We start from the raw sequence: 25,457 nt of genomic DNA, 5'->3' as shown, positions 1-25,457 counted from the left end.
CCCATAGCGTCCATTCTATATTCTCTCGTTTCTTCTTTCTGATTTCTTTTAAAATTATCTTAGGCGAGACGTCGATGTAACGTTAGTCACGCTCTTCCTTCCTATCGACGGTACACCGAGTGTAACAACTAGGAAACATCTACTTCGCGTCGAAGAGCTTCGATTTAGTCGAATAATACTGTTCGCGATAACCACCGCCCCGTGCAACGAGGACCAATGAAACGGGAATCTTTTCAATTCGTTGTTTTTTCTTTTTGGATTTTTCAATTCTTCTTCCATCCTTCTCTTTTCTTTCGTCAACTTTCTCGTTGCAGGGGTGCGCAAGTAGATCATGTAAAATGTGAGCATACAGTTGGTTGTCTTCTAAACGAGTCTTGTCACCGATCGAGTTTTAATGCCCTCAGTGTAGAAAATCACAGTGTCACCGTTTCGTGGTCGATCGAGAGATCGCATTCGTTCGAGGGTTTGGCAAAGGAATTCGACGAAATTGTCTCTCACTTACCTGAGCCGCCATCGAGCCGACTCGTGGCTCGCTCCTGAATCGAAATAATCGCACGAATCGTCGATGCACACCGCTACACGTGCGTACAAATGCTACTACAAAAGTTCGAAAGATAAAAAGGTACCACGAACGGCCAGACGAGCCCTACATCCTGCGTGCCGTGTAATAATATCCAAGGAGGTTAATCTTAATCGAACAATTCAAGCCTGACGCGTCAGCCGCGCATCAAAGTCTCAACTAGATTTCACAATATCATTTCGCAACAGGGGCAAATGGCATTACGATACGAGCGTGGATCTGCACGATGGACATTCGAAAGCACGTACGCTCGCTCTAGCCACATCTCGACTCTTCATCTCCAAAGAGCAACCGTGCTTCGACATCAACGCCGCGCAAGAAATCCCAACGCACCTCCGAAATCTCCATCGAATCGCACCCCCGTCAACCGCACCCCCAACCCTCTGCAGCTCGTGTCACGAGGGAAACGCGACGTTCCCGCCTTCTGCTCGCGAGCTCCTCGACAATCCACCGTGAATCGTCCAACGTCCTCGTCCTCCCGCAATCCCATCGCCCAACAACGAACAACCTCGGACCGTCTACAGTTCCTCGGACAGAGCGATGGGCGCTCTGGAGCCAGGCTTCATGTCCTTCACGCCGATACCGATGTCGTCGACCGGAACCGGCGCCAATTTCAACTGGTTGCCGTTCACCTTGATGTCGTTCACCGAATGGGACCTACCGTGGGTGACCAGCGGCTTCGCGGATTGGTTCGTGCTCGCGTTCGAGTTCGAGCTGCTGACGGAGTTGGTGCTGGGGCTGGTCACGGGGTTCGAGCTCGAGCTACAGTTCACGGTGCTGCTGGAGAGGGAACTCGAGTTCGAATTCGCGTCCGTCGGGTTGCTGGCCAAGGATTGGGAAATTGCTGTTGGCACGGACAGTTTCGAGCGCGGTTTCGGCTTCAGGCTGGTCGAGTTCGCGATCGGGATGGAGGTTGGGGGTTTGTCGACGGGCTCGCGAGCGTTTTCTGACGCGGTATCGGGCGATACGGGCATCTTCGCGGGTGTTGGCGGTTTTGCGAAAGCGGTTAGTTGATTGGCCGATTGAGATCGAACTGTATGGCCGCCCAGCTTGTCGCGTAGAGCCATTTGGTAGGCCACCTCGAACGCCTGGCCTAGGGTTAGAATCACCTCCGTTGCTTGGTCCTGGAACAGGTACACCTCGCTTCGTAGATATCTCGAGGATGTTGGAGTTCGAGGTTGATGGAGTCGATCATGGTGGATTCGAGGAAGAAATGAGAGAGGGATGTTAACGGGTACTTTCGTTAGAAGGAACTTTCGTGACTGAGGAATAGCGCGGGCTTCTGTGCAGCTCAATTTGAAATGTTAAAAGGAGTTATAAGTATTGCGATGGATTTTTGTTTTGAAAATGAATACCGTTATATCGATTTGAGGACACGTGACGGTTAAATAGAGTAATAAAAATGGACTTACCATCGTTGGCACACAAAATACATGACAGAAATGCGTACGGCTGGCGTGGTCCTTGGTGATGTACGCGAAGTGAGTGAGATCGTCGGCGTCCTGACAGGCGCAGTGGATGTTGCGAATTTCATGCTCGCAAATCGGCTCCTATCGATTCCCATTATTCCAAATAGAATGTACGTAGGCACGATAATCGTATATTAGTTCAACGTTAACCCCTTCCAACGCGATTCAAACTCGATGAATGCAAAGTACTTGCTCATCCTTATTTCAAAACGTGAAGCGTACCGCTAAACGATCGAGGAAAAAATGTAAAAAATTGTCACGCTTTGCAAAGAATTAACGTTGCTCTCGAGAATGTCCTTTCGTTGCGCTTAGGCAACGTGACCGACGAAAATATCTTACATTTGTTACTGTGCGTAGAAATCGAACGCCACGATAAGAAATCGCCAGGGTGATGTCCGAGATGACTCTCGGTTCGCGACACGTTTTCTTCAGCTTCTGTATCGACTTCTTCGTCGACTCGGTACCGCGTAACTCCTTCACCACAGTGGAACCCAGATACTGTGCGATTTTAGAACAGAAAAAAGACCGTGTCTCTAAAATCACGACGTGAACGTTCGAACGTCAATCTTTGCTAAAATGTTTCTTCTAATCTCTAAGTATAAAAACTCTACGAAATTCCATTTAGTTATACGTCCTCGGTTTCGTGGCTCGAAGGAAACAAACGATTACTACATAGAACAACGCGATTCCGCGAAGGAAGAAAGCGTTAAATGCTCGTTGAATGTGTCGGAGGTTACGCCGAAGAAGCTAATGCTCCGAATGAAATGTGTTATTAGTTACACCCACGCGGTGATTATGGTAATAGCCTTCACCTTGAGGCGTAGTCGCGAGTATCTGGCTGACATCGCGCGACGCGCTCGTTATTCAAGAACCGTGCGGTGCGTTGGAACGAGAGGGCAGAATTACCGGGCACAATTGCCACGCTAACGCGGTGCGTTCTCGTTTTCATGGCTGGTACAATTTCCTCTTTAGCCAGTGTAACCGAAAGAACAACAATTACTGTGGGAACGCATTCTTCGTGCGTAACCACCGGCGGCTCTAAGATTTCTTCGATGCAAACCTGTATGGTAACCACGCTTACGTAGCGTATCTCTAATTACAGATTACGAATAAACTCCAACGAGATCAAACTTAGAACACATCCATGCAAGAAACTGCCAGAGACGAACTACCAGAAAGGACATCCACTATCGAAAACATTAACCGAGGACATTTGGCTCCTCGCGAGGGAAGAAAGTTTCATCGAAGAAACTCTGTCGCTGTAGAAAGAGCACGTAGAAATGGTAAGAAGCCAAAAGGAGCGAGGAAATGGGGACACGCGAAGGCAATTAGACTTACGTTGGCGACGTACGTGACGCAGCCGGTGACTAGAGCTTTTGGCTGGTGCCTCCACTGCGTCTTGAGGGTGGACGGTACGCCGAGGAGCAGCTCCGACGGTGCCCTGATCTCGAGTTGTTCCGGTGCCGAGATCGCCCCATTATGCGAACTGGGTCGTTGGGGTGGCTGCGGGGCTGGCCTGTTTTTGCGGTGCCTTAATGTGCCCGTGACGGTCGAATTCGTTCCGGTTATCGACGTGCCGCCATTACCCTCCGCCGTTGTTTCCGGCAGCTTCTCCCGTATCTCCTCCTTCAGCTGCTGTATGTTCGTCTTCTGTGGAAACGAGGTACCGGCTCAGCGTTTCAGGGACGAGTGTCTTATTGCGCGGACCTTCGGGGTCCGTGTCGACTGTAATTTTCGTTGCCCGTTCGTTTGAATCGCGTTCAAATTACGAGCGTTCGTTCGAGCTATGCGAAACGCTAGCTGAGAAATGGCGGAAAAGCCTCGCGTTCCATCGTCGACTGCCCGCTTCGGTTACATTAACTTCCTACCGCGCGAGCAGACTCATTCCATTAATTTTTACCGAAAGCTGGGCTTTCCGATAGATTTATTCGAACGAACGACCGGCGCAAATATCTTTTCACATTCCGACATCGCGTTCCGCGCACGTTACGAACAAATTTCCAATACGTCAACGTGCCGGTAGAAAAAAAAAAGAGAAGGGGAGGGGCGAGCGAAAATAAAAATAGACGGTCGGGCGCGAAAAATTTTCGCGGAGCGTTACAAAAGCCGCGCTCGAAAATCGGGCTCGCGTTACACAACGTGCAATTACACCCGCAAAAGCATCCGGGCTGAAAAAGAAAAACTTTTTGCAATCTCCGCGAGTGAGTCGCGCCGCGCCGCTCCGCGCCGCTCTCCCGGGAATTACGATCAAAACCAGATTCGAACCACGCGAGCGTGTCGTCACGTTCATCGTTCGGATTGCATTGCGTGGATCGTGCGTTACATCCGTCTCTCTTGTTTAATTTGCCCCGACGACGCGCCAGAAAAAGGGATAACGACGAGCGACGAAAGAAACGGCAACTTCGTTGTTTAATTGGAACAACGTTTCGAACTCGCACGAGGTCGACTGTAGCGACTGGTTCGTCGAGCAGTCTTGCAAAATGCGAAACTAAACAAGTTTGCGGGCTGTGCGCGCAAATGTCAAGGATCTGTTGACAAAATGGCGCTACTGGCAAAACAAACCTTACTCTTCTTCTCTATAAATACTCAATGAAGAAATGACTATTATTATCACTATCGTCATTACTAAAAAAAAGGGGAGAGGATAAGCGAAGAGTTATCGCGAGTTTCGAAGAACAGTGAATAACCTGGCACAATGGCGGCCGCGTTCGCGGGGCGTACCAGGCGTCGCTCGTAAAATTCGATTACGGGAAAAGAATGGACGTAAGGAGCAGAGAAACGGAGGAACAAAGAGAGCAATTTGGAGGTGCGCGCGCGTCGACCTGCGGCCATTAATCGAATTTAATTAGCTAATTAAGGGAGAACACCTTCGAAAAGGCCGGACGGCGAGACGCGGGCGCGGTAGAGTGGCTCGTTAACGGATGCACGTATCCGCGCTCGAGGCGCCCGAACAAAAACTATTAGCGTCCGCCCGAGCGATCAAGCTGAAAGCTTGCTCGAGTGTCGCGAGTGCGAGGCGAGTGTACACGGGAACAGGTACCAGGAGACGGATGCGCCCGTTACAATAACGCCTCTCCAATTAGCCACGATATTTACATTATGACGCGATCGGCTGAAAGCCGTCGGAAGCGATCGAGCCTGCCGGTGTGTCGCAGCCACCCTCGAGTGTACCCGCCCTCTTTTTGCCCAAGTGCCTCGCGCGGCCCTTGTCAGACACCCCTTTCAACGGAATTCTTAACAGGATCCCTTCAACCGACACTCGCTGCCCCCTCGAAAACATTCTCGCTTTCGATGTTTCCTTTTTTTCCTTTTATTTTTTTCTTTCTTTCTTTTTTCCTTTTTTTTTTTTTTTTGTTCGTTTATTATCCGTCTGCTTTTAGAGGCGCACTTAAAACGCGATCTCAGCGAGGTGACACGTCCCCCCGTTGCGACAGGTGACAGAATCGATGGGTGAAGAGCGTCGCGTGAACTGATCATCGGGGTGTACTTCGTTAACCCTTTCCAGTCCTTGCGTTTCACTCGTTTTACCCGTTTGAGAGCGACGGGTGCTTGTGTCGATCGTTGCGGGACACGTGCATCGACTGTTTCCAAACGCCTTCTAGTAAGGCTTAACGATGGAACTTAGGAAACGCGAAGCAATCAAATTTCTTTCTACAGATAAAGTTTTCTCTTCTGATAACGTTACACGATATCGATATATTTCGATAACTCTGTCGCGGGGCTCTGGTCGAAACGAACGAACGAACGCATCGCCTCTGCAAACGCAGCTTCTGCGCGCGCGACTAAAAATAGCTACGTCTGAACCCAACTCATCACTGAAACACGAAGAGTCACTACTGTCTGGGGTTCAAGTATTTCTGTGATCCTCGCAGGCGCCGCTGTCCATTATCAATTCCAGACGAATCCTCGGGAGAGTTTCGCGCGCTCGCTGCCGATTCGTATTCCACCGGGACCAACGCGATTTCACTTACCAAGGTGTTCAGATCCTTATTGAGGTCCTCCAAGTTGGGCCCGGTACAGTTGCGATTCTGCGCACGCGCGCTCGATCCGCTAACCGACGCCAGGATCCTCTTACGGTGCGCCGGCTTCTGGATCTCCAGCACCGCCGCCAATTCGACCTCCCATACGCTTCTCACGCGTTCCATGTCCGTGTACAAGTGTTTCTTGAAGGTCTCCGCGTAATTCTCCAGGTGAATGCTCTTCAGCCATTCCTCCACCGTCTGGTTGTTCCCGCCGGATCGTTTATCCACGCGTTTGTTCAGCAAACCGACCGCGTCCATTATCACGGCGCGTTCCTGGTCGCTGGTGATGCCCATGTCCTTCAGATCGGCCTCGTCCAGAACACCGTACTGCGAGCAAACAAGATTGTTTCAAAGTTTCGCGCGTCCGTTCGATTCCAGCAGCGAGGAATGAGCAGCAGCGTCGGAAATTTAACATTGATATTTGGTAAAGTAACGTTCGTTCGAATTAAGCGAGTTCGAAGTCGCATCGAGATACTTACTATGAAATCCAGATCGTCGAACCCGTAGTTGATGAAGAGGGTCTCGTAATCGGCCAGGCCCAACGTTGACAGCCACTGACCAACGGAAGTGGAGACAATAGGACTGCTGCTGGTATCTGAACTCAGCCCTGCGTACAAATCAGACAAAACTGCCACCGTAATTCGCGAAAGATTAATAATGTTTCCTGGTAATCGACACTTTAAGAATATTCTACGTATTTCTATTCGCTCAGAATTCTGAATCTGAGCTGAATATTCATTTTTATAGGAAAACCATCTAGAGATACGTGCCTAATCTCGTCTGGAACTCCTTCTCCAGTTCAGTGACGAATACAGACTCCCTCACGAGGCCCGTGCCAAACGACGCCATGATCTCTGAAATCTTCGCCCATTCCTCCTGCTCGTCGAACGGGCTCATTATGCTAAGGGACTTCTCGTCCCTCTCGTTCGCGCGTTCTGACAACCGAAACGCGACCTCTCCGTCCTCGAGACGTTCTCCGCCTCCACCCTCGCCGCCAGCACCCATTCCGCATGCGGACGGCCCGTAAACGTTCCGCAGACGGCGCAGCGTGCGAGGCCGCTCAGCCGTCACGGACCCTTTCAGCAAACCTGTCGAAATCAAAGTATTTCGATGAGTGTCGCGTCGAAGACGGCTTCACGAGAGGCGAGAACGTTCCTCTTTCCGTCGAGTACTGGCTTTGGAATAGAGACTGTCCTCTATCGAAAAGAATGTTAGTGAAAACGGCTGGTATTGGTGTGAAAATGATTCCATCATATGTATCGATTGATCGCCGTGTAGTAATTTGTTGTGGCTTATTTATTTTAGCTGTTCGATCGATCGATCGATACGAAAGGTCTATTGTTTTTAAGCAATGTTGCGGTTTCGAGACCTAGCTGACCGGAGCTAAATCAGTTTCGAACAGTTCTAAGCGCAAACACGTCGAGGCTGTGCCAGGAATCAGCCAATGGATATCCATAATGGATAGCAGGCCACGTACGAACGAATTCACGGATACGTTGAATATTCATCGCCGATTCGTCATTGTTCGATGCCTCCGCGAGATTAGTTCGCGTAAGATAATCAAGACCAACCCTCGACGCGAATGTCGTTGAGCAGTTACGTCAACGTCACTGTTCGCCATAAATTCGCTGGAAAATTACATAATGCAAAGAATGCAAATCAGTCTTTCTAAAAGAGATGGACTGTCTGAAAAGAGATCGCAGAGAAAGTGAATTGAAATGAAAAATTTCACGCGCTCCGTTGTGTAATGCGATGTTTATTTACGAAATTTCGAATTCTTTTCGAATTGTCTAGCGCAACTGGTAAAAGTATTTCGATTGGTTAGCACGGTTCTGACGTGATTCGCGCGGCTGGAAATAAACGTAAAAAAATAGGAGAAAGGCGAGAGGAAACGGTGTACGGCCGCGTTGGATATTCAAAACTCATCCGTTCGTGCGTTCAGCGGCGCGGTCGCGTCCCGATTGCGCGCAAATAAATTCAGGTCCCGGGTAAATAAAGAACGGGGATAAAACGTTTGGGGGTCAAAGTACCATAAAAAAAATCATTTGTGCGTGCACTTGTTGCGAGCGTTACATTCGCCGTGATTGAAGAGAACGAACAAATAGTGGACACCGTTGGTCGGGGCGCACACAACGCGCCGCTAGCGGAACAAACAAATTCGATTCGGCAAAGATTATTGCGGAACCAGCGCGTTACCTGCCGCGAACGGCACGTGGACCAGCGTACGCGCGTATCGAGTTAGCGACGAACGAAACGGAAACTTTCGTCTAAAAACAAAATGGCAACTTTTTCGTCCAGCAATTATTCCTGAAAAAAGTCAGCCCACGTTTTGGAACGCTTGACACGAGGCCTCAAACGAACGCGTTAACCGTTCCGCTTCGACAGGTGCAAATAATTCCCCTACTCGCGGCTGGTTCTCCAGTTGCGTTCGCCTCTTCTCGCGTCACGGGTCGACGCGGTGTCAGCCGCGTCTGAAAGGTGAACCCTTACGCGTCAGACGGCGAGGCATCGACGCCAAGGACAATCCAGCGGGTTTTCAGCGGCGGCCGTTACAATCGACGCCTTGGAAACGACGGCAGCGAGCGGCGTTGGCCATGGAAATTCTTTCATACGAATTTCACAAATGAGATTTCGCGCCACCTACGCGGAGGACTGTGCGCGCGCAGTGGCGAATGGGCCCCTGGAGGAGACCGCGGGGACGTCGAAGAAAAGGAAACGAGGGGCGTAACGGACGCTAGCGAGGGGTGCGAAGAGGGAGAAAGAAGAAAAAGTACCACTTTAAGCAGTGGCTATGAACGCCTTTCAAAGACGCTGTGTGTATCCTCTCCGCGCAGGTACACTCGAGAGAGCGTGTACGTACGCGAGTAGATCCGGGCGTCGTGAAAAGCTCATAAAAATATTAAACAGAGGGAGACGGGGAGGCGATGGTGGAAAAAAGAGGAGAAGAGGAAAGCGGTGGCGGCAGAGCAGAGGGTAGGTCAGAGAGGTGGAGAGAGACGGAGAACGCGAGCACGTTACAAGCAGCAAACGTACGTAATTTTAATTAAAGCTCCATGATGAAGGGCGTCGCCTGCTCGCGCGCACTCCAGCCACCAGGGTTATATTATGTAGGCAGTTATTCAAGTCATATACACAAATTACATAAATCCTCATCGTCGTCCCTTTCTCCAGTTTTTCTCTGCCCTCTATCTGCCTTCGTACCGTCCCGCCACCCTGTGCCACCACCTCTTCTCCTGCTGAATATTTTCTTTCTCTTTCAGTATGTTTTTTTTCAGTTACTTTCTCTTCTTTTTCCTTTTAATTGTCCGTCTCTGTCTCGCCAGGGGGTGCGTCCCGTCGTTTCCACGGCTCGCCATTCTTCGTACATCGTCGTACGAGCGACCGCTCTGGCTTTCACGGCGTAATAGTTTCCCTCGCGAGGGAATCCGTTTAATCGCAGTAATTGGGAAGAGCCGCGACATCATGCGCTTTTTCCTTCGCCTTTATTTCGTCGCCAGCTCGCGCTCTCACCACCGTGAGAAACTGCCGCGTCTCCTCTCTCGTCCCTTTCCACTTTGTTCGGCTGTCCTGGTTTTTTTTTTCTACCATCGCTCCTTCTTTTTCGTTTATTGCCGCTTTTTTCGAAAAGGGAATTTTTTTCGTTCGTTTCACTCTCTCGAGACGGAACGTGGTACACGCGCACCACCCCTCCGCCAACGGAGAATTCGCTTCCGCGTGTGTACGCGGCGCGCAGCGATTGGAATCTGGTTCCGTGTCGAATGTTACCACGCTCGGTCCTTTTCCTCGTTCAATCAGTTTCACCGTGGGTTTGCCGATTCGAGGAATCGCCGCTGAATAGAGCGAACAATTTTGAAATTACCGGAGACGCGCCGCTATTGTGTCGCGTGGAACGCATCGATCAGAGGTAGCCGGGTTTAATTGTGGCGTTCGAGTAACCTTTAAAATTTCTGAATAGCCTGCTGCGTTATTAGTTTAAATGAATGCGAGATCACGGACGACGATTTTCCGACAGAAATGTTTCGAATACACTGGACCGATTCAAACAAAGCATCGCAGAGTTGGTTTCAACGAAATTCAAACGACAATGTTTGTTCCTCTGTACGGGGTATTGTGCATTTAAAGTTATACTTGGATATCAAAAACTTTCCCATTTGTAATCCAGAACAGATGAATTTGCCAGCCTAAATGAGAAGCGATGCAGTGTTCACGGAATGAAAAAAATACATTTCGGTATAGTTGAAGTACATCGAATACAAAATTTGGCGATAAAAATGTAGTTCAACGACGAGAGAGCGAGGGTTCCTCGATGACGCTTTGCGAGTGTCCAGAAGCTCTTGAACGGAAGTGTAGAACCGCGGAAACTCCGCGAGGATCTCGGTAGACGAGAGGCTGGAAAGCATCGTTCGTCGCTACGCGGCGGCCTAACTCGCAACAAGGCGTAACTTCCGCTCGTCTTGACTCTTTATTTCTAGATTCCCGAGCACACGGTCCATTAATGCCGGAAAACTCGCGCGCTCGTAAACATTAAAGCAATCGTTGCGTGAGTAAACGCGCGGACGACAGATTTCACGAGAACGCCAGGAGAGATGGCGGATTTCGTGGGATATTAAAAACGAGCCGCCATTACGCCGCTCGTAAACGACGCGACGCTCGCGGCTTTTCGATCTGCTTCGATGTACGCTGAGATTTACGTGGAAGGAGTTTAAAGAGACGTTTGAAAGAAAAAAATGAATTACAAAATATGTTAAAATATGTTCGAGAATTGTACTCGTATAGTGCATTCGCTTCTGAATTATATTTGGTCAACGTTAGATTGAATTGTTCAGGAAAAACTTGATTAAAAACTGGCGTATACCTTACAAGGCACTCGCACGCGATATTTCGAATCTCACGCTAATTTAATGCCCCTCAAAACTGTGTCAATCTCGTGTTCTAACGAACTGACCGCAACCCAAAGAATACGAATTCCAAGAACTCACTGATAAAGCTTGTGGCTGCTCTGAATCTCACGAGCAATTGGCTTCATTTATTCAGAGGCACGTAAAGAGAGTTAATTTGTCTTTCGACGATTACGAAATTAATTGACGCTACGTATACCACATACGTCGACCATGGATCTTCTTTAATTTGATCCACTATTCCCATAGAAGCAAACACAATTTCGTGCAATATTGCGAACAGCTAATCTTCTCGCGAATTATCAATTCTCGTAGGAATGTAATTTCTTAAAAAACATGAAACATGTCTTGAAACAACTCTATACGTGTACCTACAAAGATAACGCTTATCCTCCCTTCCGTTTAATCGCCGGGGAATTACCAATTTCATAACGAGAGGCGTTGCATCACCGGTAAATTGCGTCCATCACGATCGGACAACGATGACACAGTTTGACCAAGAATAAGTCGCACCTACGATCAATTGAATCTAATTGCTCAGCCGCGGCGCATTAGAAGTGCAGCGAATTTACACAGCGATCGTAGAAATGCCACCGTTTCTTATATCGCCTGGGCATCGTCGAGCCGCGTGAAACGGCACCGTGAAAGAGCATTCGTCGCCTAACGAGACGAAACAAGCTGCTGGTAGAGATACCGTGGGCAACGATTGAATGACAAATGACCGGGTAATTCGTGGACCAGCCGCGGCTACATACTCCTCGATGGACGTCCGTTCGCTCGGTTGAAAACGGACTTGTGCCACGGTTCGAACCCGTGGCTCTCTCGTGGGCGTACCGTCTGGCCTGGAATTCGTTCCGGTCTTTCGAATCTCCTCGCGATTGATCCGAGATATGCACGGCGTCGTGAACGCTGCTACACCCGGCTATTTTTGGGTGATCGATTTTTACGTGCTTACCGGTTGGAATCGGGTCGATATTCTTAGCGCGCGAATGCCACGTGCGTGACGTGTGAGAGATATGCGAAAAACAAGCGGGAGTGCGTCGGGATTCCTCTCGAATCCTTTCACGGTTTTGGTCTTTGGAGTTTCAGATCTGTGTGTCTATTGAATCGATTCCATGGAGCTTTGTATTTCGATCGTTATTCGAAGGATGGAAACGGTTGTATAGATCGTGTCAGATGCTACTAATTTTATTACTAAACGCGCGATTTTTGCGAGCAATTAATTCATCATCGACAACAAAGCAGCGCGGCGAAAATAAAGGATTCCAGCAGGCAATTTCTAAATAACTACTCACCGCCTCGTATTTGGACACGCTAATGACCCTAGCCGACTCATAATACCGTTAATTAAACTTGATTGCAGCGTCCAATGGGTCAGGAAACAAGGTCCCGTTCAAAATTGTTTCCAACCGGACCACTGAACGGAATCGTTGACAGGGTATCAACGAATTTCAATGTTACCAATCGACATCGAATACACTCGCGAAAAGATATTCTTCTCGCTAATTGTGTCTCTCAACTTCTAAAAGCTATATTAACACAGTTTTCGATTCGTGGAGTTGGACAGGAATTCTCGCGTTATCTTTCGAAGACCGTCGCGCATTTTGCCTCGATGGACAAGCGATTGTCGCGTGCTAACTGATTAACACGTAGCAAATTACGCGGCCATTTACGCGGTAACGCGAGCATTGTTAACTGCGACCTTTCGACGGATCAACCTCTGCCGGAGCGTATAATTAAATACCGCCGAGAGGCATAATCGCGCGAGATCGCTTCGTAGAAGGCCGTCGTCCCGAGGAAACGGTAATAGCCAGCGGATACGCGAGCAGAATCGCAACCGGTTAGACGATTGACGCCGATTTAACCGAAACCTTGAACGGCTTCGCTCGCTTTATCGCTCGGCCTACGTAGTCGTCGTGTTCCTATCGGCTCGAAGGATACTGGTCACGATCGTCGAACGAATAACGGAAAACTTGCGCTTTCTGATATCGATCGACGTTACGCGATTGCATATATTTTTTGTAAATTCATAAATTCTAAAATTTATTCGTACATTTACTTCTCCCCTTTTTTGTGCGAAGTACGTGCGTTTTGGAAACAGCAGGAAGACGAGGGCCGTGTAAACGCAGTTTCCAAAGGATGTTTCCATTTCTCCATCTGGAATTTTAAAAACGGCACAAAGCTCTATCGCGGGTCAATTGTTGTACGTTGACCGCGGCTCCTCCGATCGAATTGTATATTTGCACAGATGCACGCTATATCTCGGCTACGGATTATAACATAACACACGCGGGAAGAGCCGTGCCACGACTAAACATAGAGCCGGCCCTAAAAATATCGGAATGGCGAGACGGAAATAGGCGGACCGGACAACACTAATTCTACGAGGAAGATGACCCCACTGGGCTTTCCTAATCACCACTGGCTCCATCGTTAAATCGTGGAACCGAGTGGAAGAGAGAGCCTAATGAAAACTGTACGATGCTCGATCGCCAAATTCTCGAGAACACGTGTTCGATGTACCTACAAACATTCTTCTACAAACGTCTAGCTTTAAGCTTAGCTTCTTGTATGCGCGATATCAGTTTGGAACGGAGCTACTGAAACGCCCTGTACGAACGACCGTGAGGGAAACACCTCTAACTTTCTTCGTCGGTGTTTTCTCTGAAAGAATGCGTTCCAACGAAAGTACGCAGTTTTACAGGTAGAAAAACTTACGTACCTGAGCCTTGAGTCGCCTCAGCTATGCTCGAGGTAACTATTCTTGCAGAAAAACGAAACAGGTGAAGGCTACAAAAACCGGTAGAAGAAGCTTGAGTAAATTGTAAGAACGAGTTGTGCGAGATGCCAGGTTCCAATCAAACGATTAACGACTGTCTGAATGCTATCGTACCGAAAATTGCCTTTTACGACAGACCATTTTTACCAATTCCAATGATTCCTTTGTATCGTTAATATTCTCGAGATAATGTGCTTTAAATTCCAAGTAAGAATGGAAATATTAATTTTCCTCTTAATCTTATCTGAACATCGACTGGTTCTTTTCAGAATACCAAAGAGTCGACGAAGAGATATCCATGTCCCAACAAACGTCTGCCACAGGTTTTAAGGAAACTCTTACGTAAACCAGTATGAATATAGTGTTGTAATCAAATTTCCGATAAGAATTTCAATTAAGTCCCGCTCGTGTTTATGCAACGGAAAAACTGTTGCGCAACGGAAGAATCGGCACCGCGTAAATAAATCGTTTGGTTTACCTCGAGCGACGGGATCGCGAAACCGTCGGAACGCGAGACGGAGCTTCGATAAACTTGGAGGGCGTCGCGAAGGAGGTTAGGACAAATTTACTCGTCGCTGGTTCGCCAGCTTGGCAGAGAAAGTGCGACGTCGGGGCGACAATTTCTCGGCTGGCGACGCGTCCTCGAACGTGACGCAACGAGTGGACGAACTATTATTACATGAGGCCACGCGACGAGCAACAAGTATCGCGGTTTTTGCGGAGCACGCCAGGAACTCCGGCCACGCAGGATTCCCTCGGTGAGTGCACGTGGCACTAATGCATACCCTGGCGTAAGCGCTCGCGCGCGCCCCGCGACACGATCTTCCCCTGTTGCAAGGGATCCTCCGCGTCTCCGTTGCCTAGGGACACTGTATTCTTAGATGTCCGTTCTCCATTTTGTCGCGGTGCACCGAAAAATCATTTTCAGACGTGAAAATAGACGCACGCGAGTTAAGTAGATCGTGAAGTTCGACTTCTCCTGTCCATTTCGTTTTACCATTGTCGCGACTATTGAAGCGATGAGGTGACATTTGCAATTGGAAAACTATTGCGAAAACACTGTCACTGGCGCACGAAAATGTTGAAATTACGTTTACATGTGATATTTCGAACAATGGCACCTGCTTCCTTTCGTAAATCTCACCCCTCGCGGCCTATAATAATTGTTTTCCTCGGACTATCTTTGCTGTTCAATTCAAAAACTCAGGAGATTTCTATGTAGCTGTAATATACCTAGTCTGGTCCCTTGTTTTCCGCCCATTTCACTGGCTCGCCAGATGTCCTTTTTCCTCTCGACAGGACACGATACGCCTCGCGTCCGAGTTCGCAAACTACTGGCAGGAACAATGGCCGCGCGGTCACACGACCGGTCGGCGGTTCGCTGACTTTTGGAAAACCGGACCCCTCGTCGCGGACACGTGTGTCATTTTGTAAAAATTTCTACGCAGCTGTCGCGACCGTGCCTATACACGCTCGATTTCGTCTATCCCTCGCGAGATAACACGCGACGTATTATGGTATTTATCGAGGCGTAATTTCAGCGTTCGCTGACGGTTCTTTCGTCGAAATTCGTCGCAATCGTGACGCAACATGAATTCTCGAAAATATCGATACGACGATTTTATTTCGTAAATTTCAACCATTAAAGGCATCGATTTAATTTACTCTACGAATGTCAGCTATTATCTGTTGCCGTGATGTAAAAGTGTACACACTGTGTTAGACGCGCAGTCTATCTTTCGAGTTGAAAAATCTCGGGCACGCTTGTTTATCGTACGTGCCACTTCCGTGTTTACCGTGTCGTAGTAATTCTAGTGATTCAAACATTAGTCATTCATATAGATATTGTTCATCGAGTGGTATCGAGGTGATTTAAAAACAAAAATGGTACCGCGTACTATCTCCTCTGCTGGGAGTAAAAATATACACACCGTGTGGTCCTATCAGTTTATCTCTCGGGTTCCCAAAGAATCCACTTATCAGCGTGCACCTCTTTTCGAGTTCCAGGGAACCACGAACCGCCACCATAAAACAACGCTCGAAATTTCCCCACTTATACGTATACTTTTATATTATCCGAGAAACACTGCTGGTGCACTGTGGTACGTTTATCACTTCGCACAGACTGTATACACAATGTCGTGGCGATACAACTCACGATTTTAGCGGCAAAAGTTCTGGGTGACGCGAAACGCTTGAAGGTCGATCACTGTAACCATTCGAGGACGATTCTCGACGCACAGAGTAGTTTCCGACTATTTTCCAAACGCTCGCGACACGCCCTGACCGCACTCGCCACGCGCGATGATCCACCTGTCTCGATCGATCCTCGTCCCGCCGGACACTGGCGCCCGATCCCTGAGCTCCGATCGATCCTCGTTCGACTCGGGACACGTGACCCCACGCTGCCTCCTCCAGACTACCTGTGCGTGAGTCAAGCTCAGGGCTTTCGGAGAATTTCCGTTTCTTTTCTGTCGGTGATCCCCAGCGAAGCTAACGGGAGCCACGCTCCCATTGTCGTGCTCTTAAATGCCAGCAGTTATCAGCTGTTCTATAACCGATCGATTAACTTAGCACGATTTATTGGCGAACGATACTTTCGTCGTCCCGCGGACGTTCTTCGAAGCTCGATCCACCGATCATGCGCGTACGCTATCGATGTTGAAATTTCCAACGATTCGAAGGACAATTTGATTACTCGTCTTAATGAATTCTAAGTGTTCGTACGATACTCTCACCGATCAGCTGATCGCAGCGGCCTAGAATCGAGCGAAAGTAACTCTCGCACGACTAACGAAACCCTTCGATCACCAAACGCACTCCGGAAACTATCGCGAACCCCGGAAACACTTGGTCGCAAACTACCGCAACGTTCCATAATCCAACTCACCCCGCGAAACTAGCCGCGCCAGGCACGTTCCCAAATATTGACCCAGGATGATCGAAACGCTGCACCCGTAGCCGAGCGTGGCCCCGTCGCCTCCTGGACGGCCCGCAACGCTCACCCAGGCGAACGATCGCCGCTCGAAGGGCCGATGGAGCGACGAAACCGGTCTATCGGTCGACCCAGGTTCGGCCAGGTAGTTCGATCTCGACACCAAGGGATCCGTGCTCGCTTAGCACGCGACGAACCGGTCCGCGGGCGGCGTTGACCCGCGGCCCGCTTATTCCCTTATCGTTCCACCCGGGCCAAAGACGGGCGGTCATCCGAGAAAGTCGAACGCGGGACACGACTCGCTCGACTGCCGACGACGACGCGCCACGAGGCTGCTTAACCAGACGACTAATTCGAACGTGTTAGGTCCACGAGGAAAGAGCGGTCGCGCGATGACGACGCGATGCTGGTAGTGGTGGTGGTGGCGTCGTCTGCGAGTAGGAGCGACACTCCAAGAGGAGAGAGGGGAGTGTGGGCAAGAGGAGGCCCGGTTCTCGCCACCCGCGCCACTAAAGCTGGACAATGAGGGAACGAAAGAGAGGGCCTCAGAGGAGAGAGAGAGAGAGAGAGAGAGAGAGGGTAGAAGTCGTTCGACTCGTATTCCGGACGGAGCAGCGTGTTGTTGCGCTCGCGTCGAAAGATGACCCCGAAGATGGGACTGTCGCCGCGGTGCTGGGACCCCAGAACGAATTACGCTACCGCCTTACGTAGCCTGCCACGACGACGCGCCATCTCTTCTCGGATGTTTCGTCACGGGCGTATCAATCTTTCCTTTTTTTGCGCGCGCGTGCAGGGTTTGGATAGAAGATGTAACCTAGTTTCACGGGCTGTGGAATTTAGGGGGAGGTGCGCGGGTGGTTCGAGGATGAGATTCTCGGGGATTAGTCGGGGCAAGCTGGTGGAGATTATAAAGCTTCCTGTCTTTTACGGATTTGTTGTTCTAGCGTCGAGGAATGCCGGAGATACGCGCGTACGTGGAATGTAGACACGTATGATCGAGTGTATACGGATTGCATCGCGTGAGAATTGCGAGTCGGGATATCTGAGAGCGCTAAGTAGACGGCACCAACGGAATGCGCTGTGTACATTAAAAAATGTATAGAATTCCTGTGGTAATTAATATTAATACACACGTAGCTCATAGAATAAACGTTGGTAAATTAGTAAGGCTTCGAAAATAACGCGGTGCTGGAAGGTTTAATCGTTTCCAGGAATGTCTTAGCCAGACGTATCAATTACCACGAATGTTCCTAACAATGGGATATCTAAATGCCAGAGCAATCTCGCGTCACTGATTTATTTGGTATTCTCATTTTATTACCAGCGGCGAGAGCAACGAAAGCGTCTGCTTGCGAAGAAACTTTCCATCCGAAAATGGTCAAAGGATAAGCAGCGTACGCGCGTAACGTTCGCGTGGCATCGGCGTGAAAGTCCCTGGAGGGACGTTCGAGCGAGCAGATCTCGAAGTCGACGAAGTTCCAGGTCCCCAAAAACACGCGGACGACCCTGAAGAAGAATTGAATGGCACGGCGGGGACAATGAGCGCGGACTCGTGTGGAACGCGCTTGCATATGGCGAAGGTTCGCTCCAGCTGACCAGGGTCGGCCCATTGTCATGCTAATCACTGGAAGACGCGTTTCCGAAGCTGGAAGTTGCGCTCGTTCACGGATTGCGTGCTCCGTGTAATCACCTTCTACACGGATGTAACGCGAGTTGACGCGAAGATTACCGGGTAACTGCGGAGGATGCAATTTCGCGTTGAACTTGATTTCGTAACGCGACGTTCGCTCGAATTATCAAACGTCGCTGGTAGCTCTCGTTCCGAGGCGTAACCTTGAAAAATTGCTCGTGAAACTTTAAAAGATTAATCGCTCGTTCGTGAAGTTAAACGGCAATTATATACACTCGGACATTGAAGTCGAGAAGTTTACAGAGAACGAAGTTGATCGGTTTCACTTTCGAGGGCAAGATCCAATAACGCTACGAGAGCAATTAAATCCATTTTCGTATCGTCTCAGGCTGCCGACGATCGAACCGAATCGCGTTATTACTGCCCCGAGCGTCATTCCGGTCAACAACATCGGCAACACGAGCAAACAGATCGCACGGAAGATATGACTCGTCGTACACGTCATGTAAGTCGACTCGAAGAGTCGCGGACGGGTTCGTTAGTCTGGCTTTCTGGGAAACTTCTTAGAGGTCATGACTAATCCATTCTGCTGCGGAGGAAACGGTATATGTGCACGTCTCCCATTAAAATGCATCGCGCGTACCGGGCGAACACGACGAAGGCTCCACTTGTTTCCGTTCGAGATCAATAGACGCGCGTGCAATTCCGCAACGGGCAATTAAACGAGCGTGAAAGCCGTGACCACGGCTACGATCCACGAAATCGAGAACATCTCTCGACGTTGTTGCAAAATGATTTAACACTCGCTGCTCCCAGATGCTCGGGTACGTCGCCACCATTTTATTCGCTCGATCGCGCCATTTTGCGCGGCAGCTGAATTTATTCGAACGCGATTCGTTGCGTCGCTCCCTGCCAAGTTTTTGTCTGGAAACCATCGGTGTGAAACGGTCTTTAGCAACAGCATTCTCGCGCCTCTTCCTAGAATTCGAACGTAGATTCGTCTGTAATTACGATTTATCGTCACACTCCAGGCGTTCATGTCTCCGAGAAGAGGCGATTACGAAGACGCACGATTCGGTACGCGTATATAGAAACTCGTAATTCTTCTTTAACTCTCGCGATGACGAGGAACGCAGCGTGCGTGGCTGTTCTGTTTTTAGTGGCTTCAGGAATTCCAGCGATTCACTGGAAAACTTAATTCGACACGGTGCGAGTTGCCGTGGTGTAATTCATTTGTTCGCGGAGACAGAACGACGCCTTATTCCTCCTCTCGTTTGGTATCGACGTGGAAATTTAACGTGGCGGTTTGTGGTTTCAAGCTCGATACATTGACACATCGAGCATCTTTTTCAAATAACTAATTTCCATACCCAAATACTTAGAGAACATTAAAAATCCGAGAAAATATACAAAAATCTACATAAATTCTATTTCAACTCGAAATTAAAGCACTACGATACGCACTGCCAAGCAACTAGTCAAACCAAACAGAATCTACCGAGCTGGACATCTCCATTTATATCGACGCACATTTTCTCGCAAGTTTTTCTGCCTTCGCAACCTTCAACGAGTCGAACGCAGACAGATCGACGAGTTCTTTCCAGCGGCTGATAAAAAAAGCGTAAAACTGACACACACGGCTAATAGAACGGAACGACCGCGAACTGGTAAAACGCGATCGAAGGTTTCCCGCTCGCGGCAGAAGCGCGCGCGAGAACCAGATTATGACATCACGGTGGAATGCATAAGCCGCGTTAGCGTGAGTCACGCGATACCGTGGTTGCGTTCTTTCGACGGCGCAATCGTGGCCAGTGCCTTTTTCTCGCGTTCGACGAATCGCTAGCTCATAGATAGTTGCAGCGTTTTCGTAATTGTCACGATAAGCGAGCCGCGTCGCGACCGTCCGCTTATCAATCGCTACTTGGAATTAATTTCGCAACGAGCTGGCTGGCGTTAATTAAAAGAATTCTTCAAAATGATCGCACGCTCGACGCTATTACTTCTTTCAATACATTAGCAGGAGATAACGCGAGTTATCAGTGAAAGTCATTTAATCTCGACTGATTGCACTTGGAGTAATCTGGTTCCGCGGTTCACCGCGAAGAAAGGCTACACAGATCACTCGAGGAGCTGTTCGACCGGACCAAATAGTAGGAACTAAATATACCCCAACAGCGAACCTTAATTACAATCAGCATTTGGGAATATATTAGGATTCAAAGGAGAATGAATTTCTAACGCGAACCAGAGCTAATTGCTGGTGACTCTGACGAAGCGCGTACTAAGAATGTACTTTTAGGGGGGACGCGTACATGTAAGACCACTTAACGAAGACTGATTCGACCCTTAGCATCCAAATGTCTCTGGCATTCACGGTACCAGAGACGGAATTTTAGTAGAACCGAAATCAGGGGGGAACAATATGTTCTCTCGTATGCCCAGCACTGTATATTTAGACTTTCGAGTACGAATGTATCCCAGGGTAAAAAAATTCGTCGTTTGTTCGGGGGAACAGCTCGAGCGAGAGTCAGAACGCAACGATCGTCGATTTCGAGCACGAATTTCCGCGTTCTTCCGGCCGATAACAAAGAGGGGCGCACTTTCCGTCACGGTCGTGAACGCGACACAATGAGAGATTAACCAGCTCGCTGAAAGTAAATTCCGGTTCTCCGCGTCCTCGTGTTTTTGTCTCCGGAACGAGATTGTTACGTACTACACTGTCGACGAGCCCACCGTCACTCTTGAGTCGATACCTTCCTGGATACAACGGACAGTTCCCTTCTAGCAGCCACAATTCGAAATTTCGCGTGCGCGACGCTCGAAGAGAAAAGTAACGAAGGATGAAAAAGAAAAATGACGACCCGTACTCCTGAAATACTTTCACTGGTTTTTTTCCCGCGAGACGCCGGAACAGAGACTGAATTCTGATTTATTTGGAGATGACGAGAGATTGCCCTGTACGACCGAGAAGATAAGCCCCGATAAGATACAGGTAACACTGTCAAACGAAACGTTGTTCCGTCTCGCACGTGCGTGTCACCTTTGACGGTCTCGTTCGCTGCGAGATCGAAACGTCTTCTCCGTGCATTGAACGCCGGACGCGTGGAAACGTGTACTCGAATAAATGAATAATTTCTCTCATGTAAAGCCAGTTGCAGTTATGTGGTAATGAGGGAATGGTATATTGTTGCCTCGCGATATGTGATGTAATTAGTGAAAGTGTCGTTCGTATTCGAGAGGAATAGACTACGCCGTTTCCTTGCGTAACGAAAAAGTGAAGCTAGACATGGAACGCGTTTTTAAAATTCTTTGTTCGTTAGAAAAAAAAAAAAAACAGCGGCCGTAAGAGCTCTATTTCAAGAATTCCTCAAAATACCAACGAGACGTACAGTTTCGACCGTAAGGAAAGAAAAAAAACGTCCTCGTCGGAAACGAGCCGTGTCGCAAGAACGCGTGCCAACGCCCCCGATAAAGGGGCGCCAACGAGCGGCGCTCGAAAATTCCGGCGAGAGGAATAAAAAGGAAAAAAAAAGAAGGAAAACAAAAAAAGGCGGCGGCAGTGATTAGAAAAAACTCGATTGCGTCGGGTTCGCTCGGCAGACTTTTTCTCCGGCTGCGTATGGAACAGACGCGCGTAATGGCGAACGGTCCGACTGCGTCGCGGCCGTTTGGTCCCTTTGGGAACGCGGCCGCGCTGGTGCCGTAACGTGTACCGTACCCAGCCGGATGTCATGATGCGGTTTGCCTTATTGTAGCCGGTATATTAACGCTGGCGCGGATGTTGCTGCCAAATCGGACGAGTGACGCTAACCGAGCCGAATCATGCGATAACGTGCAACTGCTACCAGGCTGGAAGATTCATCTCGCGTCGCGATTATCGAAACGATCGATTCCACGATACGTTCGCCGATAAGAAACGATCAGATGTTACGCGAAACCGTGAACGAAATCGTCGAAGTTATTGTTCCACGACAGTAGACGACGATTATTTCTAATTAACGCGATGGAGGAACTCGTAGGTCTCTGATACGCGGAAGTTCGACTCGCGATCGTTCATCCCATGGTCCCAGCGATTATTACCGATCGTTTCGAACTGGAGAGTTAGGAAGGAAGAATCTATCAGCGACCTGGAGAACTCAATTAATGGAGCGGTCGTCCGGGAAACGGAAGATCCGGATTCAAATCCCGACGAGGCAATTGGGACCCGTCCAATTTCTTAATCTATCGAACGCGTCGAACGAGCCACGCGCGTCGAACGTTGCCTCTCCCCGGGGCAAACGGGTTTTCTAAGCGTACGAAGATAAACGCGGCTACTATCGAGAACCTCCCAACCTACGACAAGCGGGTCGTTTCGGTTAGGCGATAGCGCGCGGAGGACCGCGATGGACGCAAAGTACGCGCGTCGTAGCGCGCGGTGCACTCGTTATCGTTAGAACCGTGCGGGTCCGAGTAATTCTCGGCGTCGATAAGGCTGGCCCGTCTGTTGATTTAACGCGACACGCGTTTTATCTGCTGATATCGCGTTAATGTAAGTACAAACCGGTAGTTTCTCTGTTCCCCGATGATTTATTGCCCCAGAAACAACGCGGGGCACGCGGAGCGCGATAATCGCGCTCTGACGGTTACGAGAGGCGGTGTTTAAGTGAAAAACTCGTACGTACCGTCGTTGTACGTTATTAATTAGACGGTGCAACGTTGCGACAGATTTCGATGGACACTGACGAAGGGATTTCGATTTGTACTGCACCCCTGTCACGAGTTGGCGCAACATTATCGCTCTTAGAGCGTCGCGTAGTTAAAGCGTTCGTTGGAAGTTGATGCAACGCTGTCCTTTTACAGGCTCCGTGCACAGGGTTGTGCAAAGTATGGACTGACGTATGCGGATGGAAATAATTAAGAGGCTAATAATATAAAAGGACGCGTACCGTTGGTTCGATCTCACCTTGCTCCACTTTCCACTCGCACGTCGCCGTCCCGAAAGCGACGCGTACAAACTACGCGGTGTACAACCATCGAGCACCGCTCGCTTTGTCGCGAGTACGCGCGGGCACGCCGCCCCCTAAGCGAGCGTGCATCCGCGGGATTGCGTCGCGTAACGAGTGAAGAGACGCTATTAATTAGGTCTATCGGAAGATTCTTTCGTTGGTTGAAGCACTCGACTGATAAATGTTTCGTTCCATTTCGCATCTTTGGTACTGATTTGTGTTTTCTTGCGTCTGACTCGTTTGCTGCGTGTGCAAATTGAAATTTGACGCGTGAGACGTACACGGTTGCGATTTTAATATTACTCATCGCTGGTTGATGCGAAAACACGGCAGGATATCGCGTGATACGGAAAAATCTTCCGATAAACCTAGCGCACGATCGGCGTGTAACAATTTTCGTTGCGTAATCGTTGAGCGGATGATAAGAACGGCGTTAATGAGCATGCATGCAAACAAGTGCAATGATAGATCGATGCATCGTCGTTTCAGCTCCGAGCGAACTCTTTCGCGTTAGCAATCGCCGCTAAATGAAAATGTTCGAATGGAGATTGATGCAGTTTCGTATTTACAGAGCATATGTACAACGAGGATAATATATAAAAAATAGATGTGTGGATGAAAGTTCGAAGCGGTTGCAAGTAAATCGAAATAATAAAGGAGATGTTATTAATAAGTTATGTACAAATTGGTAACTTACCGTGGACCGTCTGAAAAATTCACCCAAATCTAGTCGTGATCGGTGTGCGATCGATGGTGTTAGGCCGTTTTCGTGAATTAACCTTTAACTCAGGGGACGAAAAGCCAAGGGAAACGCCGGCACGCAATCTCGTCGACAATTCGTTTCACTCGCATGCAGTTCCACTTATTAAACGTGTATATAATAACGACAATATCACAGCAACGAACGCAGCATATCGCAAGGATTTACTGTACACATCTCGAAAGCGTCGTGTCTCGATCTGAACCGAGCCGATCTTCGCCTCGTTACATTCTGTGGTGAAATGGAGAAAAAGAGTTAATTTTTATGACAGGAAGTCACTTTTTCAATCGCAGTATAAGAAACCACGCTTATCGCATTACTTCATTCGTTTGTTACAACTTAATGTTTCAGTCTAACGTATTCACCTTCGCTGCCCTCGAAGATTTTATACTGAGAGATTATTTGGATAACCTAAACCCACTTCGACTAATTTCTTCACCTTCCACTGCACCACAGATTAACCCTCTATAACTCCTAGCGACTTTTACTTGCTAGTCGTCGCCATGTCGGTTATGGGGGGTTAAGCCACAAAAAAAAAAAAAATAAAGAAAAGAGGAAGAGAATAACTCGCACGCTACTTGCTTACTTTTCCCTCGCGTCGACCGCTATTCGTTCGCCAAGATCGAGAAACCTCAGACGAGGATTACAATTAAAGCGTGACTCGATTAACGTCGGGACACAAGGAGTTTCATCAGAAACGACAACGAGCCGGAAAAGTAAGCTCGTGAACGGGATTGGACGCGGTGAAGAGAGAAGATTGGGACCAAGAAGAGACAAGTGACGAAAGCTCGATGGACGTACGAAAGCCACAAAAAATAATTCAAGACATCGCATACACAGCAGCATAACGTTTATTATAGCACACCAACGATATCGATATTACGCACTATAATCGCATATATAGATTTATACTTCTAATTGTAAGTGTACCGTCCTACGCCTAGGTGTATATCTATAGCACTGGCTACTGAGCGAAGTCCGCTTAAGGCCACCTTCCCCCGTCGCGTTACCATAATCAACCCCTCTCTTTCCAGTGTCATATAGTCATATAGTCTGATTTTCGCGCGATTACTTGCGCGTTTTCCAGCAGACTTCTCATGAAAATGATATATACGCGGGGTAAAATTTCGCGGCCTTAAACAGTCTACACTCACGCCCCTTACTTTAGCTAAGGAGTATATTCTCTCTTCTTACTCGAGTGGGTGCTCGTCGAGCGATTACATATAACTAGACGGAAGCGTGTAACATAAAATAAAATACCAAAATAAATCACAAAATAAACTATGTGTATACCAGGGGATAGAGTTCTGTGTAACAAACCAAAATGCTTAATCTACGGAATGTATCGACCGTACGTGGAGCGCTATTACCAACGTGGACGGTTTCCGTTCTCGATGTG

At 48.7% G+C, this 25,457-nt stretch overlaps 1 protein-coding gene across 4 annotated transcripts in view; it reads right to left on the bottom strand.

The window, feature by feature from the left end:
- Positions 1-1,052: 1,052 nt before the first annotated feature.
- The window catches only part of LOC143422259 (ankyrin repeat and SAM domain-containing protein 1A), a 56,505-nt gene continuing 32,100 nt past the window's right edge, over positions 1,053-25,457 (bottom strand). For 2 of the 4 annotated variants that reach the window (XM_076892762.1, XM_076892764.1), the window contains 7 exons: positions 6,842-7,159; positions 6,551-6,699; positions 6,021-6,398; positions 3,388-3,699; positions 2,389-2,547; positions 1,993-2,130; positions 1,053-1,704 (listed from right to left, as the gene is read on the bottom strand). In XM_076892762.1, coding sequence (XP_076748877.1) covers positions 1,099-1,704; positions 1,993-2,130; positions 2,389-2,547; positions 3,388-3,699; positions 6,021-6,398; positions 6,551-6,699; positions 6,842-7,159 — 2,060 coding nt within the window. In that variant the 3' untranslated portion in view covers positions 1,053-1,098. The remainder of the gene's footprint in view (positions 1,705-1,992; positions 2,131-2,388; positions 2,548-3,387; positions 3,700-6,020; positions 6,399-6,550; positions 6,700-6,841; positions 7,160-25,457) is intronic. The other 2 variants (XM_076892763.1, XM_076892765.1) reach the window with 1 other exon arrangement.

Source organism: Xylocopa sonorina, chromosome 3 (genome assembly GCF_050948175.1).
Source record: "Xylocopa sonorina isolate GNS202 chromosome 3, iyXylSono1_principal, whole genome shotgun sequence".
NCBI classification, from domain to species: domain Eukaryota; kingdom Metazoa; phylum Arthropoda; class Insecta; order Hymenoptera; family Apidae; genus Xylocopa; species Xylocopa sonorina.
The sequence above is the reverse complement of the archived record's forward strand: the minus strand, read 5'-3'. Positions and strand labels throughout refer to the sequence as shown.